General features: G+C 41.0%; 3 protein-coding genes across 3 annotated transcripts; 2 read left to right on the forward strand and 1 right to left on the reverse strand.

The window, feature by feature from the left end:
- Nucleotides 1–237: 237 nt before the first annotated feature.
- ren (renin) lies at nucleotides 238–3,624 on the forward strand. Its single transcript, XM_029506409.1, has 9 exons — nucleotides 238–314; nucleotides 519–666; nucleotides 993–1,116; nucleotides 1,734–1,852; nucleotides 1,944–2,140; nucleotides 2,413–2,535; nucleotides 2,632–2,773; nucleotides 2,853–2,951; nucleotides 3,463–3,624. Exons 1-9 carry the CDS (start codon nucleotides 238–240, stop codon nucleotides 3,622–3,624), a joined length of 1,191 nt encoding a protein of 396 aa, XP_029362269.1.
- Nucleotides 3,625–6,682: 3,058 nt separating this feature from the next.
- csf1b (colony stimulating factor 1b (macrophage)) lies at nucleotides 6,683–14,128 on the forward strand. The gene is made up of 9 exons (XM_029506489.1): nucleotides 6,683–6,835; nucleotides 8,209–8,328; nucleotides 8,410–8,472; nucleotides 8,579–8,749; nucleotides 8,969–9,245; nucleotides 9,339–9,475; nucleotides 11,879–11,922; nucleotides 12,011–12,048; nucleotides 12,173–14,128. The coding sequence occupies exons 1-8, from the start codon at nucleotides 6,794–6,796 to the stop codon at nucleotides 12,045–12,047; spliced, it is 891 nt and encodes a 296-aa protein (XP_029362349.1). The 5' UTR covers nucleotides 6,683–6,793; the 3' UTR covers nucleotide 12,048; nucleotides 12,173–14,128.
- Nucleotides 14,129–14,238: 110 nt separating this feature from the next.
- fmodb (fibromodulin b) lies at nucleotides 14,239–16,924 on the reverse strand. Its single transcript, XM_029506488.1, has 2 exons — nucleotides 16,036–16,924; nucleotides 14,239–14,833 (listed from the first exon to the last, which is right to left on the reverse strand). Exons 1-2 carry the CDS (start codon nucleotides 16,922–16,924, stop codon nucleotides 14,682–14,684), a joined length of 1,041 nt encoding a protein of 346 aa, XP_029362348.1. The 3' UTR covers nucleotides 14,239–14,681.

Consider the following 16,924-nt stretch of genomic DNA (forward strand, 5'->3'; position numbering starts at 1 on the left):
TGACCAAGGCAGCGGTGTAGAAGAACTGATTTGTGTGGGAGCAGAGGTTGATTTCAAGAGGTAACCTCCAAGGAAGCTCCCAGACAGAGCTAATGACCCACGGGTAAAAGCATGGTGAAGAGGACATGGTATAAAAAGAGCTGAAGGGCCAGATAGGCAGAGGCAGACAGTGGCAGCTTCAATAACGGAGGAATATTTTTGCTCATACAGGCATCTTTTTTTCTTTTTTAAGCCACAATGATACTACTGACTAATTACTGGATGTGTGTAGTTGCGCTATCACTGACAGTGACCACGAGCCATGCTTTGAGAAGGTAAGAAACTCATGTACTCGCTTTGCTTAAAGATGGAAACACATGGAGTAAGGGCCTTACAGCTACACCAACTGCATCCGCACGCCTAAAAGAAAATTGTGTACAAATATTGAAAAGAGTCACAGCCGCAGTTCCTCTCTGCATAAATTTAGCTTTAAATTTAGCTTGAAGATCTTTTTCCTGGTAATGCTGTTCTGTCTCCAGAATCGCCCTGAAGAAAATGCCGTCCATCAGAGAGACACTCCGGGACATGGGTGTTTCTGCAGAGCAAGTGTTAACTGAGCTGACCCAGAGGAGCATAGCTGACAGCAACAATGGGACTGTTCCCACACCTTTGACCAACTACTTGGATGTGAGACACTTTGGTATTTTACAATGCACTGTAGTTTTAATAGAACAATTCTCTAGTTTACAGAGAAACTGCTTGAGCCTGGGAAACGAGTCTGAGTCATTCAGATGCTAGCAATCAAAATCATCTGCATTTGTTTTTGTTTTATTTATTTATTTTTTTTCTTCAAGACAAAAACAGACTTATCATAACATCTAAAGATTAAAACCTCAATTTGCCTCTGCATTAACACTTGGGATAGGAAAAAAAATCGAATAATATTAAACGAACACTGGTTTAGGAAAGTCAACATAACATAAATGTACGTTTTCCCCTTTTATTCCCAATAGACTCAGTACTTTGGGGAAATCAGCATCGGCTCTCCTGCCCAGATGTTCAATGTTGTGTTTGACACAGGCTCAGCCAACCTGTGGGTGCCCTCGCAAAGCTGCTCACCTTTCTCAACTGCCTGCTGTAAGTGGCCATGAGCACATGTACGTTGTGGAAAATAGCATTTACCTAGAGTGGTGATAATTAATATGGATAATGTGCATTTAATAGTAATCAAATCATGGGGAAAAAAATGCTTGTTCATCGTGGTGAACCCACAGGGAAGTGCCCCCTGCATCTGTGGCTCATTGCTCACAATTATCACTCTCAAATTGTTGTTTTCATCCGCAACAGGCAGCCGAAGAGCTCTAAAAACACCATACACTATACCTGCTTAGTACCAAACAACAGAGTTGAGAGAGAGAGAGAGAGCGCGATGAAATTGAAATATAAATACATTTCAAATAAATTTCTAAACCTATTTATCATGTAGCTGACACACAACTGCCAGCGAATGATCATATTGTGCTACAGCTGATGATATCAACCTAAGACAAGTAACCTAAACAAAGCTCACTGAGTTTCTGCTGCACCCAAGTGAGAATTCAAGTTATTGCAGGTTTGAATAAATGAAAGTAGATATTGTTTTCAAATAATTATGAACAATATTCTTTAAAAACTGATATTGGAGGAGTCGTGTTTGCATAAATCTTTCCTGGTACACAATTGTTTCATGACTCAAATACATTTTGAACTGTTAGTTACTCATAACAGGTATGATGCTTCAAAATCTTGGACTTACGTCGAGAATGGAACAGGATTTTCCATCCAGTACGCCTCCGGCAATGTTCGGGGGTTCCTGAGTGAGGATGTGGTCGTGGTGAGTTCAAAATAAAATAACATTTTCTACGTAAATGCGTCAACCTCTTGCGTGTAAATCTGTTGACACTCTGTTTGTTTTTTCTGTGCAGGTGGGTGGTATACCTGTGGTGCAAGTGTTTGCAGAAGCCTCCTCTCTATCTGCCTTGCCGTTCATCTTCGCCAAGTTTGATGGAGTCCTGGGAATGGGTTACCCCAACGTGGCCATCGATGGCATCACTCCAGTGTTTGACCGCATCATGTCTCAGCACGTCCTCAGGGAAGAGGTGTTTTCTGTCTACTACAGCAGGTGGGCAGAACCGACATTGTTGTCGAAAATTTGTTTTGAGCGAGACAAATATGAGCATCAAGGCAAGTTTATAACTGAATACAGAAGAGTGTTTGTGTAAAAAAAAAAAAAAAAAAAAAAAAAAAAAGCTAAATCTGGAATCAGTGAGAGTCTTGAAAAACATGTACCAATTTACAATGCCCATTTGTGTCCCTTTCCTCTGCCGAGCCAAAGAAACTTCTGCTGGATGATGTTCATTATTCGGTTTAGAGTGCTGCCTCTCTTTCTTTCAGAGACCCAAAACACTCCCCAGGGGGAGAGCTGGTCCTCGGTGGCACAGACCCAAACTACTACACTGGAAACTTTAACTATATGGACACCAGGGAGGTGGGGAAATGGGAAGTTACCATGAAGGGGTAAGCTGTTTGCCTCATACCATTAACACACTGCACATGTGCTTGTGTGTGTGCCCTTTCAGAAACAATTTTACACCCCCTCGTTCATTCTTCCAGAGTTTCTGTGGGAACGGAGATGATGTTTTGTGCAGAGGGCTGCACAGCTGTGATTGACACAGGCTCTTCCTACATCACCGGCCCCGCCTCCTGTGTGTCTGCGCTGATGAAAACCATCGGAGCACAGCTGGATGAAAGTGGGGTAAGAGTTTACGCACACAAGATCCTTTGCTACACAAACACTTCAAACCCGTCCTCATTCATTATTTTGTGTTTCTCAGTACAAAGTCGACTGTGACAGTGTGAAGATGTTGCCCAGTGTCACGTTCCACCTGGGTGGCCAGGAGTACTCACTTACTCACGAGGATTACATTTTGTGGGTAAGGATGACAAAAATCGGAATCATTAAATTATGCTTATGACACTCATGAAGTATGATAAAATACTGTATGTGCTCTTTGTGTGAATTGAATGCCCTGCAGGTGTTTTCATTGGAGCAGTGGTAAACTTGATCAGGTTTCAGTGAACATGCTGGGAGTTCAGTTCAGAATGTACTAGTACAACTTTGTTACAACTTTGCAACAATGAACAACAGGCGAGCTACTGAGGACCTAAAACTTTATAGGTTCTTTTTTTTTTTTTTTTTTTCTTTAGCCAATGCAAACAAATTTGTTTTTCCCAGCCTGGATGATTTAGCCTTCTCAGAAAACTTCCTTTTGATACTTCAAGTACATTTTCCTGTTCTACGAATTTTAATTGCAGGATTTTGAGTTGTTGTAGTGTATTTTTGCACTCCATTTTTTGTGCTTTCACATAAGTAAAGGATCTGTATAATTCTTACTGTTATCAAAATGACCGCAGAATGACCCTGACCGCTCTGCCCCTCTGCAGCAATCACAGATCGAAGGGGACGTCTGCATTGTCACTTTTAGGGGTTTGGATGTGCCGCCACCTACAGGTCCCATCTGGATTCTGGGGGCCAACTTCATTGCCCGCTACTACACAGAGTTTGACCGCCGCAATAATCGCATAGGCTTTGCTACTGCAGTCTGATACGAAGTTAGATGTGCCTGTTTTTCTTCTGTCTCTCTTTTGCTGCTATCTCCCAATGTTTTCTTCGTGCTTCTTTGTCCAATCATCCCTTCTTTTGCATTTCACGAAGTGGGATCAAAAAAGGTCTGTCACATGAAATTGGTAAAGGAACTCATCTTCACATTTCTTACAAATCATGGTCTTCTTTTACATATACCTTAATATTTCACGCAAGTTGCACTGAATGCCTTTTAATATGTTTTTTATTTATAAGTTTTTACCCGCAAATGTGTGTATGTGTGTGTGTTAGTGTGGTTGTGTATGTATGAATCTGCTGATTATCATCACAAAGCAACGGTTTAAATCTATATATGTGCTGTACTCACGCAAAAAGAATAAACTTGTTAGCTGGGGTGTCATTTTGGTTTACATTCAATTCCATCAGTGACCGCAGAACCAATTATTTCAGCCCACGTGAATAAAACAGCTAGACAAGACCAGTTACTGTGACATTTGACGTGTCATTGATTATTGACTGTATACCGAGTGTAAATTTCTCTTATAGCTAGGTATAGAGAAACAATACGTATTTGTTGAATGTGTGTTAAATGTGATATGAACAGGCATCAGTGGCTCATATACAGTACAGTCACAATTCTATTTTCCACATGAAATTATCCCCTTTCAAATTGTGGTGCAGCTTGTGAAGCCTGACAAATCTCAGTGGCATTCTTTCACTCATATCAGAGTGTGAACTTAGTGCAGAGATCCTGTGTTTTTAGTTTCAGAATAGCGCTCATCAAAAAAGTTTCTGAACTATGACTCTAAGGAGTAACACAACTCTAACCCTAACCCAACCCTGCTTGTGCAGGGTGATTTTTAGAGATAGACTGGACAGAGACAATTATTACTGCTTACTTAGCAGACAGAAGAGACACAAAGATAACAAAACAATAAAAGCACACATATTCATCAGAGACTTTTGTCAGATTTGTTTTTCTCTTTTTCTCTGAATTGGTCAGAAAAAAAAAAAAACAAAAAACCCATCCTCTGGTGAAATGGCAGTGGGGGTGTCATGCTTCCTTGCGTGCACATCCATGAATTGTCTACTTTGGGTTTTTTCTGTCGATAGTGTGCTATGAGGTGAGGGTGAATAGGTCTGCCCTGGTATTTGCTCAACTGTATATTCAAACCATTGCGTAAACATCTCTCAACATCTCTATGAGTCAATCAAAGTCAATCAAAGTATTTGTCCTGGAAAGTTGCCAAAACAGTCAGACAGGCAGACCTTTCTTCGGGATTATTGCTATCAATTTATTTGCTAAATAAATTGATAGCTGATACCCTGAACTTTGAACAGCTGCTCAGTGTTTTACTCCTAGAACAATAAATATACTAAACATATTATCCAATGGACATACGAAAGAAACTATTCATTTATATTTCATTTGTGCTGTTGAAAGAATAATACTCCCTCACTTTCTTGCAGAGTGTCAGATGAGTAGGTCAGTGCTGCTCATATTACTCTGTTCAGTATGACGCTGGAAAAAGGAGATGAATAGCTGTTCTGAGAATCAGCTGGGCTCCACCTTTGACTGTCGAAGACATTGTAACTTTTGTTTAATACGAACGAAAGCCAACATTTAAAAAGGCATTGTTCCTTTGACACATTGTCAATTATTACATGGTGATCAACGTAGCCTCATGTGAAATTCCAGAAATGTCAGCAGTCAAGGTATTTTCCCAATTACTTGGACACTAGTTCCACCCCTGTGCTTTTATTCTGGACATTATGTACAGAGCAGAAAGATTGAGGAGGCACAGAAACAAGGCAAAATAAATGGCATGTCGGCTGACGTTTATACATGTATACCGATTTTATTGTTGATACTAAGAGCTGCATTGCCGTGTTTCTTCTGTTTCTACGCAGAGCTAATCTCTGTGTAATCATGCTTCATTTGTTTTTCCACATCTTTTCTATAAGAGATTAAACTCAGAAGTAACTGGTAGATCAAAAATTCCTCTGTAGTACGTCAGAAATGAGTCACTCCTCTGCGTGAGTAATGCCCCCATTTATTTTATTCCACTGATTCACCCCCAAACTGCAAAAACACTGCAATCCACACTGCCACACCGAAAACACAGCTTTGCACAGAAATTCCAAAGGTAAGTGATCCCGTCGTAATCGATCTAAGGCCAGATGCTTTCAGTTTGAGTCTGTTCATCTGAAATGTGGGTGATTCATATCATCATCATAAATAGGCCATTAATGCATATTTGTGAATGGGGGGTGTCGCTGCAGCCAGTCCTAACTTACGCTGGACAGGTCGGCAGTCCACCACAGGGACAACATACAGACACTTAACATAAACGTGATGTCTTCGGACGCTGGGAGGAACCAGGAGCGCCCGGGGGAGCTCCGCGCAGAGAGGACCCGTGCCCGGGAACCGAACCCGAGACCTTCTCACTGCGAGGCAACAGCTATCTGGGCTTGGTCAGTTCTTTCAGAAATCAGCACACAGTAAATCCAGTTAAAAAAAAAAAAGGATAGATAAAGCAGCGAGCCTCTGCACACACCCGATCTGCGGAGCCGCAGCAGAAGATCTGGTCCAGTTAAGACTGGAGCGACTCCAGCACAACGCAGCACACAGGAAAGAGGAGCTGCACGGATTCCTTCTGAAAGCTTGTGTATGGAACTGTTTTGATTAAATATTGCTTTCAGGGAATCGAGTTTGGAGAACAGAAACAGATGTTGCCAGCAATCTCTTCCACCACACACAAGATCCCTCCTCTCTGCAATCCTTAATTTACATATATATATATATATATATATATATATATATATATATATATATACATATATATATAATAATTTCTTTTTTGTTTTTGTTTTTTACCCTTGCTGCAGACTTGCAGAGACTGCATGCTGACAACGACGCAGTATCTTGTCAAGCAGATGGGAGGTCTTTATAAAGGGCCGTCTGTTGCTAGAGACAGCTAGTCTCATTTTGAACTCAGTGCAGGAGGAGCACATCAGGCTTTGAAGAACAGCGCCACATGACGAGGGGTCAAATTTACCTAACAGCAAATTCCTTCCTGTGGAGTGGAACTGAATTTATGAAAAGGATCTCTTTGCTTCAATGTGTGTGACAGAGGAGTCTGGTGTTTTCCACAGTCAAACACTTACCAGATGACCATCCTTGTGTCAACCCTGATTCAGAGCAAAGCCAAGGTAGGTGAGAAACTTCTTTCTCCGGCCACTTCGGTAAAAAAAAAAAAAAAAAAGTCCAACGATTTACTGAGCAGCAACACGAGGAAAAGCACAGAAATGGCTTATAGTTTGATTTTGCAGTCTGCTGATTTTCTTACACTTTTTGGATAAAGTGGAGAAAATAGATCATGTGGTCGGTGACATTTGCATCATGTGCTCCACATACCATTCACACCAATAATTTAATCAGATTACATTAATTTGATTATTATGTGTCCTAATAAATCACCAAACGCTTTCCTAATAAGACTTGATGGCTGGGGTGACGGTCTTTGATCTCAGACAGCGCAGTCACTGTTGCTTTGAGAATCACCAGTTTAACGCATGGAAGGTGATTTAATCTTATAATAGATATAATAGACAGTGAAATGTGAAAGGACTCGTTCTTTTGCCTGGAGAATTCTCCTTTGTGCTTTAATACGTCTCAGAGGTCCAACAGACCTGAATAAATTGCTTGTTGCTCATTGGTTCAGTTTGGCGTTTTTTGTTTTTAAAAAAAAAAAAAAAAAAAGGTTCGAGAAAAAATTGAGATCACAAGTCAAGATAAGAGGCAGGCTATCATGAAAAATCCTTCTTGTGTAAATACAGTATATTGCCCACAGCATTAGGAATGTATGCTTGTCGCCATGTTTTATACTCAAGTTGAAGAATTAAATCAATCTGGAGTGCATTTCACTGTTAGAGTTGCCAAAAGGTGCCTGAGAGTAGACATCACTGGCCACGGGCGCAATGCGTGCACGGTGCTCTCTGAGGCCAAGTTCTCATGGTAGATGGCACTATTTGACCACGGCTGGAACCTTTTTAGCTCCGAGTCAGGTTCCTCTGAGGTCATAACTCAGTTGCTGGTTGTGTGACAGAAAAGAGGCTCAATATTAAAGCACTGCACAGTCAAGAAGCAGGGCGGTTATGCAGAAATGACGTGCAGGGATGGAAAGAAAGTATTGTTAGTGTAGACAGCTTCCAACCACGGGCTATTAGACTGTGGTGGGAAGTGCTTAGATGCCTGCTTTTATACTTTCTAAGTTCTATTTAGGTTTCCTTTGAACTTCTTTTTTCTTAACCTTTTAAAATGATTTACACGATCATCTTTCCTCTGTTGCAAAAGAATGATAATCCCGCTGACATGTGGATTGTACTCAAATGTGGGAATGTTTGACAGCGGCACCCCACAGCGCCTCTTGGATGAGTGTGCGGCTTGGAGCGCGGCTTATTTTGGAATGGATATTCCACTTCGGTAGTGTTTGGAGGCTGGTGCACTTTGCGGCTGAGACAGTTTCTGAGTGAGCTTCCCTTTGAGAGTCACGTGGTGTGAAGAGGATTTACGTTTGTGTCAGTTGCAGGTAAAGTGTCTGTGTGTGCTTATGTTCCTGAGCTTCCCTCTGAACATGGCCGAGATCCCTGGGCCGTGCCGACACTCCATTACCAGGGAGCACCTGCTCACAGTCAGACATCTGGTAGGTGTTGAGACAACACTAGAAACAGCTGCTTAAAGTAAGGACGTTGATCACACAACACTCCGTTTGCTGTTTCTGCAGATGGATAACCAGTTGAGAAACGGGTGCTCGATAACCTACACGTTCATAGAACGGAGAACTCTGGTAAGGCAGCATTTGGTTTTGCCAGTGTTTGTGTCATTGATTCAAATTTCCCATGGACTGGATCATGCTTTGTGATTTTAGCATCTCACGCTCTGATTTCCTACAGAGCAAATGCTGCTTTGTAAAAGCTGCTTTACCCTGGATCCTGGAGCTCCTCACCACTCACTTCAGATATAACCGCGGCTCAGTAAATGATGACTATGTTCAGTCCCTGAGAGCGCTCATCCTCAACATATATTCTCAGAAATGTGTGCCGCAGATTAATGAGGAGGTCGAGGTGAGCGAGCTGTGTCCTTTTAAGCCTATGGCTTAAAATTCAAAATGAAACATATCTTATGATGTTTTGCTTTTCTTACATGTCCTTTTTTTTCTTCCTCTGTATTTTCCACTTTGTTCTCAATCAGAAGATAAATAGATTGATTTAAAACCGGCCAGCAGAGAGGTATACTGCTATATTCATGAAGACGTTCAAGATGTGTTTCTTTGATGCATGCAGGACAAGCCAGAGAGTTTTGAAATTGTCTACACGGGGTCGCCTACGGAGGCGCTGCAGAGCGCCTCGGAGGTGTTGACCGTTTACTGGGAGCTGGTCACCGCCAGCGACACACCGGTAGACTGGAGATGTCAGCATGAATACACAGAAATATTTGACTGCTCCACAGAGCCACCCTCTGTGCCACCCTCAGAGTCAGCCACAGAGTCAGAGTCATCCGCAGAGTCATCCACAGAGTCATCCACAGAGTCATCCACAGAGTCATTCACACATTTCACAGGTCGGAACCTCACATTTCTGGACAACCCCGTGGTTATTGATTCAGATGTCCGAGGCTGTTGGGATTATGGATCTCTTTCTTCTTTCTCTACAGACAGTTATGGTAGAAAGTCAGCGAAAGCCTCACAGAGAAGACCAGTCAGAGACGACTTCAAGCTCGTCTTCATCATTACCTCCATTTGCGGAGGATTGTTGTTCATACTTACTACCTACTGTCTCATCATACAAAAGGTACCAGTGGTTTGCACGTCGCATCCGATCACATTCTTTGATTTATTTCACAAACAAGGTTATCGCTCAGTTTTTATGTGCCTGTTAAAATATGAAACAGGCAGAAAGTGCAGCAAGAGCTAAATAACCCCATAAAAGGCAATAAAACAACCCAGCTGCAAAATGGTAAACACATAGAATTTATAGAAAGTAATAACGTTGCGGGGCTGCTGTGCTAATGGCGTTAAAGACGAAACATCAGTTTCTTGGACTGCATCCAAAGCTTGTTTCAGTTCAGTTGGATCGCTGTACAATTTATGGCTTACTTCCTAAACATTTTATCTCAGGAAAAAATATCTAATGGCTCACATATGGTCACATATGAACCATCTCCCTGGCTCAAGAAGAAATTAGAATCTGAAAGTATGGGGAACTGGTAAACAACGGCACTCTATAGCCGCGTCCAGTGTTCACATCATCACTTTAGGTCAGCTTCCTTTTGTCATTTGTGTGTTCTGTGTTTGACCCAGACGTATATCTCGGAACATTTGTTGTCACTTGATCACCTGGGACCGACGAACTCTGAGGCCGGCTATCAGAGGCGTATTGCTTATGTTGGAGATGCACGGGGTGCAAGTGTTTTGTTTATTACATAACTACAAGACTGCAATCATTACAAGATCAGTGTAGGCCCCACTGAGCTGCTACAGTTAGGAGGTGACAGAGTTAACGCACTCAGTTGGAAGGCCACATTGTGTTTGCTCCTCTAATAAACTTGCATAATGCTGATGATCACATGGGAAACAAGTGATGGATTCTAAGTGATCCAATTACACTAGAACTGAAAAGGAAACAGAAAGGTTGAAATAAATTGGCCAACACTTTGTTTTAGTTTGACTGATAACTACATTAAGGCTCCTTGTTTTGGCCACAGAAGCAGCACAACGGGAATTTTAAGTGCTCTAACGAGCTAAATCCAAGCTCATGGGAAGGAAATGAAATCCTATGAAATGTCTTCTCGACAAATTTTGAGATCAGAATTTAAACTATCAGCAGGCAAACACAATGAGGTAAAAGTTAACCAACAAGGGAGACCCCCCCCCAAAAAAAAAAAAAACAAAACAAAAAAACTCCAGGCTGACAGGCAGCACTGGACATCAGAGGGTTTGGTGTTTCAGATGCAAATTTTACAAAATGTTATAAAAGGAGATACGTTGCACTGTGAAGCGTAGAGCTTAACTACACTTAACTGCAGATCGTAACTGTCTTCATGCTTGATAAGATGGGTCATCATGCCACCGATATCCTGCTAGCCACAGCTTTTGTTGATTGTCTTGCTTCTCGCCACGCTGTGTGGGAAAGTTTTACTCTGGCGGTGGCCTCAAAGAAACCAAAGATCTAAGCAGTAAACCCGCTCTGATTTTAACTGGCATCATCTGTGTTCTCAGTGAGAAGCAGTGACGCACAAGATTAAGATGCTGTTTGATGAGATGGACAACATTTTTAACTACTGTGCTGTCCCATGACTGTCAACTGAATGGGCAGTGTGACAATAGTATGCCTTTTGCATTTTCTGCAGTATGTGTGAGAAAAAACTGAATTTTATGCATGCATTTGAGATCAATGTCTTGTGCAAATGCGGACAATCAATTAAAAAAAAAAAACACAACACGATAGAATAAAACGAGTACAGTGAAATTTCATTCGCACAACGTGTGAAAAATATTCTATTATCAAATATCAAAACTTTCCTGATTGAAGCTTCAACCAGGAGCCAAACATCTCCTGAGTTGCCTCTTTCAGCAGGGCTGGAATTTCCATCACTACCGCATAGTTTCTTAGCCGGAAGAAGCAGTATGGCTAAATTCCTCAGTGCAACACTGAGAATACTTCAACAGATATATTTATTTCATTAGGATCCCCATGACCTGTGACCCACCTGGGGTCGCTACTAAACTACCAAGACCTTGCTCTGGTTTGTCTAGAGGAATGAAACAAGGTAATTTAATAAACATTACATCTCCAAGGAACTGAAAAAGTATGTGTTGACCTAAATTGAAAAAGTTGTAGTCCAACTTGGAGCCACGGCAGTTTCTTCCAGATTCTATTCACGATAATGAAACGTTTAACAACGGAAAAGAAACTTGCAAACATTTTGACTTCTTACAAAATAACTGCTGGCCCGTCCGTTGATGTGCTTGATATGTTTCAACACCCCGATATTCTTCACAAATTATGCCAAAATACATTTACTTTTGCACACAACTTGTCAGTTGCCAGGCGCTTGCTCTTTTATGATTCACAATTCTTGGACATTTTTATCGAGTCATTCAGTCTCTTTAGAAATGTAAAAAAAGAGGTGTTTCTTTGTTTTTACTCACCCTGTGATTTTAATTTCACCCCTTCGCTTCCTTTTCAAAACAGAAAACTCTCAACACTCACAGATCACGATTTCACACAAACACAAGGTAAGAATTTACTGGATGTATGGACTTTAAATTGAGGCCATGTTTGTTGACGTGACCCTGACAAATTCTTCTGCCATCTGGATTAAAGCGGAGACTCTCCAGACGTAGAGATGGAGCCGCATTAATGTGAGTATTCCTCCAAACAATAAAATTCGTAAAACAGTTGAAACTGTACCCTTTGGCATATTGAGGCTTTCAAGTGTTTGTGTTTAGATTCTTTGCTCTTTTATTGTTTTTCTCTCCCGCTCAGGTGGTAAAGAGCACATCACCGCAAACGCAGGCTGAAAACTTGTGAGGCTGTACATTTTCTCCATCGTTAACAAGTTTATGTGGAACGGAGCAGGCTCACCTGTTTAATCGGAAGCTTCGCTTTGACTGAAAGCAATGATTGACCTTATTTGGAATAGTATGCCATGTGTATTATGTTTGTGCATTATCTTTTGCAAAAATCTTTTTTGAGTTCACAAAAAATTTATATTTTTACATTAGCTATGAATGTTGAATGGTGTGTCTCCATTTGGTGCCACTTAAACAACTATTTTGAATGTTGTTTCCAAACAGTTCCGCGAGTTATTTATTAGTTTGACTCATTCAACGATTGTATTGATCGTAAAAACTAACCAACAGTGCTAAATGCAAAATCTAATACTCCAGCTCTGCAGGTATATACCCCAACTACCACCCACAAGCTCCGCACACACTCACAGACACACCCACAAATGCAGCTATATGTATCGCTGTAATTGGGTATAATAAGACTGTGTGTGCTGCCACGGAGTTTTATGAACACCTCATAAAATCCTATCTAAAAAACAGTCAGAAGCCTCACTAAGTGATTTATGCCTTCAGGCCACAGGATAGCCAAGCCTAAAACGCTGCATCCTTTATGAGAGATCAAAAATGCAACAAAACGTTCTTTCCAACACTTTGGAAAGGAGTTTAGCTTCTTTGATCTTCGGCTTTCACTGCTGATCAACACACCGTCTTCATGAAAACAACTTGGTTATAAATATGACCAACCAAATGTTTTGAGTTGTATGAATCACATTGAGTTTCACTGCAAAACAGTATTGATAGTCTCAACATTAACCTTGCAGAATATTCTGTTGCTGGAGAAAGACAGAGATTACACACTATGCTGAATCAGGGTTAAGATCACTGGACAGAGAAGTACGGCACGTTACTGCATCACTCATATACATGTATGATATTTAATTATAACTACATATCATCAGTAAGAAACAGGATCATGCTGACAGAGAGGGAGAGGTCAGTGGATGTGTTTTCCGCAATGTTCTCATTGTTTTTGCTTGTGTTTACTCAATAGCCCACCCTGAGAGGTCTGTCAAAAATAGGATTATGTGCATGTGTGGTGGTTTCTGCATTGTTTTCAAAGAATCTGTGTGGGAAACAGAGGAGCCAAAATAACAAAGCCCCACCCTGTCATCCTCCACAGAATTGTGTGCAGCTTCAAATGCAACCTATAACTCTATAACTAATTTCACGGGCTGCTTATCAGTGAGCAAACCACTTGTGCTCTGGCAGCGACCCATTCCCTATCGTTCAATGCTGCTCTATTGCAAAACAAAGAAAGTATTTCTGTCATGCAATGTAGTATATTTCAGTGAAGGATTAAAAGCAGCTGTGGAGGAAAAGGCAAATTGACCAAAACAAGTAAAAAATCTCTGAGGCCATTTGGAATTGGTGATAGGAGTGCTGCCTCTTTTTTCTTTCCAAACCTCTGAGTCTACAGTCAAATTAGAGGAAGCAGACATTTTTTTTCCCTGTTGCTAAAAATATCACTGCAAGCAGTTAGGGAGACAAATAAATGTGGAATGTGTGTCTTTTTTCTTTTTTTTAACTTAATTAATTCGTACTAATGGGTAGGAAGTGATAGCATTTCTCTACATATTTCCACGTGATAAACAATAAATACAACAGTACAAGAAATTATGCTTCAGAAATGGAGTTACTGAAAAATAGTTGGACTACAAAACAGACACCAATGACAATGGTAAATGTCAATGAAAAAAATTTGTCACAGTCTTTAATTTAAATGTTTAAAGTGACCTTACAAGTTGATAATAAGTAGAATGATATCCAGGAAAGATTGTGGGCCCGCTGAGGTCAAATATTGAAAAATATATCAAAATAAAAGGAAAGTTATAAAAAAAAAAAAAAAAAGAAAAAAGAATGGACTTTTCGATGATCCACATCACATCCCTCCACCCAGTTTGATGCAAATCAGTCTAATACAGTCTAATCCAGTCTTTCTGCATCAATCTACTTGATTGGCATAAATAAAATTGCCACAATTAAACCTACTTTAGTCGTGTTGTACCACATGGTGGAGGCAAATAGCCAAACTAAACCTCATATGGATGATTGATGGTTTTAGAAAGCTATACTTTGCCAAACATGACACACGAAGAACTTGCTGTGTTCAACATATTCACGGCATATCAGTTTTCCAGAATACTGACACCGATAATTGAATCAATTTGTTCAACAGATGTCCCTCATCACTATCATCTGCAGGCTGACATCTGGAAACATGATTGTACAGCTGTGGTATTTCCCGTTGAATTATGCTGGAACAGTTTAAACATTCGGAAGGATAATAGCTATGCTCGTGACAGCTCAACAAAACATTATCTTAAAGGTGATTTGGTGGAGAGGGCACAGAATAAGATATAAGATAAGTGTAGTAGCAGCACCATGTATTTAATGGAGGTGGCCCAGTGAGAGATCAGGAAGTGCTACACATCAATAAAGGCAACACGACGCAAACAGTAGGCAGCCTCAGCAGGAATGTCTCCGGCACTGATCTGATTGGCGTCGAGACGCAGCACGCTGAGCTTGGAGAAGTCCGTCATGTCGTTTGTACCGCAGAAGCTTCTCAGGGAAAATTCTGAAAGACACAGGAAGGAATATAAAAGGGGGCGTCAAGCTGTCTCTCCAAACCGAGAAGCCACACACAATTCACATCACACGTTATCAAGTCAAAGCTACTTTCAGAAGACCATGTGAAAACCTGCAACATGCATGTAAGTGGACTGTGGAAGTGGTTCATGTCTAAAATGATTTTAAGGACTGGATGACTGACAGAAATTTGTTGTATTTTATTGCTGCACTGGTCATTTGTTTGCAATTGAATAAATAATTCTATATTTTGAAATATATAAAATAAACGCAAAAATATTTTAAAATATTTTGAGCTATTGTTCTGTATTTGGTCGTTTGTATTTTTTTTTTTTTTTTAACTTCGACTTCTGTTTGTTTTCTTTCTAAAGACTTGTTCTTTTTGTGGCACTCCAGTGACTCCACAGATTAAAGTACTGAAATACAACCTTTATTGTCATGTACTGGCAGAAATTTGTGTTCTTCTCAGTCAAAGCCCAGAAACTGCAATGTCACTGTTTGCACTTAACAAGTGCAACAAATCCACCCTTAGGAAATGGAAATGATAAAAAGAAAACAGATGAAGTTTTAGGAACTGGCTTAATACAAAGCCAAAGGATGTTCTAAGCACAACTGAATAATACTGTTAAGAAGAGGCAGCTGGAAACATCATGGTAAACTGGTACAGGTACAACGAGAAGTATCCAGAGTAATAAAAATCCACAGTGTGGATGAGGCACAATAGGGAAATGACCACAGTTGCGTAGATTTTGTATTTTATCTTACTGCTCTTGTATGTTTTCATAAGATACTGTATTCCAGGCTGGCACTGCATTACCTTTTCACTGTGACCTTATAATACCTCCATTGGATTTTGGTTTCCTTTGGATAAATAAAGTATCTTTTCATCTTAATCGAACCACCACTTCTCTGAAATAGACCACTTTTTGGTATTTCGTTTCCTTCTACCCTAAAATCCACCCACCCAGTCTTTTCTGCTGGTATGGTTTAAAGTCTTCAAGTTTGAATTCATAACTGAACTTACTGCCACTGAAGTTCTGTGTGATCTTGATTCCTCAGTGAGCACAGTACCGAGAAATAACAAGCTTAAAACAAAATCTTCAAATCTACCTTGTCACAGATTAAAATGGCATCACAATCAAAAATATATATTTAAAGGCTAAGACTAAAAGTAACAAGATGCATCCATACCTTTGATTTTATTGGCTTGCAAGTAAAGGTACTCCAGGTTCTTACTGACAACTGGGATCTTTTCCAGTTTATTAAAGGACAGGTCAAGCTCAACCAGCGTGCTGACATTGAACACATTAGATGGAAGTCCTTTATCCGTGACTTTGTTATGAGCCAAACGAACAAACTGCAGTTGAGGATACTTGGTGAAAAAGCCTGCTGGCACACTCTCAATGCTGTTAAACCCCAGGTAGAGCTGCTGCAGAAGCTCAGGGAGGTTGCCAGGGATCTTCCTCAGCTTGTTCTTCCTCATATCCAGCGTGGTCAGAGACTTCAAGCCCTCGAACACACCTCCAACATCCTCAATCTCGTTCCCTTGGAGATGAAGGGTAGTGAGGTTAACCATCCCTTCGAAGGAGCTGGGGAGCACTTTGGAGATCTTGTTGTGGTCAAGTCGCAGGTCTGTGATTGACTTGGGTAAGTTCGCAGGCACATGGGTAAGCTCATTGTGATCCAAGAGCAGCCGGTCCAGGTTTTTCAGTTTGCTGAAGACGTTCTTGCCAATCTTGTCTGAGTTGAGCTGGTTATGAAACAACACCACCCAGACCAAGCTGGTTGCATTGTCAAACACCCCGTCCTGGATGCCAGTGATCCAGTTACGCTGCAGGTAGACATACTTTATATGCGAGGGGACAAAGGGAATGTGCTGAAGATTGCGGCTGTGACAGTACATTGCTGTAGGGAAGTTTGAGGGGCAGTCACACTCCAGGGGACAGTCCACTTCTTCAGCCTGCCAGCTGGCCTGCCAGCGCCGACCACGCAGGCGTGACAGCCATTGAAACTGGCTGTGACGATAGCTGAGGCTCATATCCATTAATTGCACAGTGAGGAGGAACAACAGCGTCCGCAT

Source organism: Echeneis naucrates, chromosome 7, assembly GCF_900963305.1.
Source record: "Echeneis naucrates chromosome 7, fEcheNa1.1, whole genome shotgun sequence".
NCBI lineage: Eukaryota > Metazoa > Chordata > Actinopteri > Carangiformes > Echeneidae > Echeneis > Echeneis naucrates.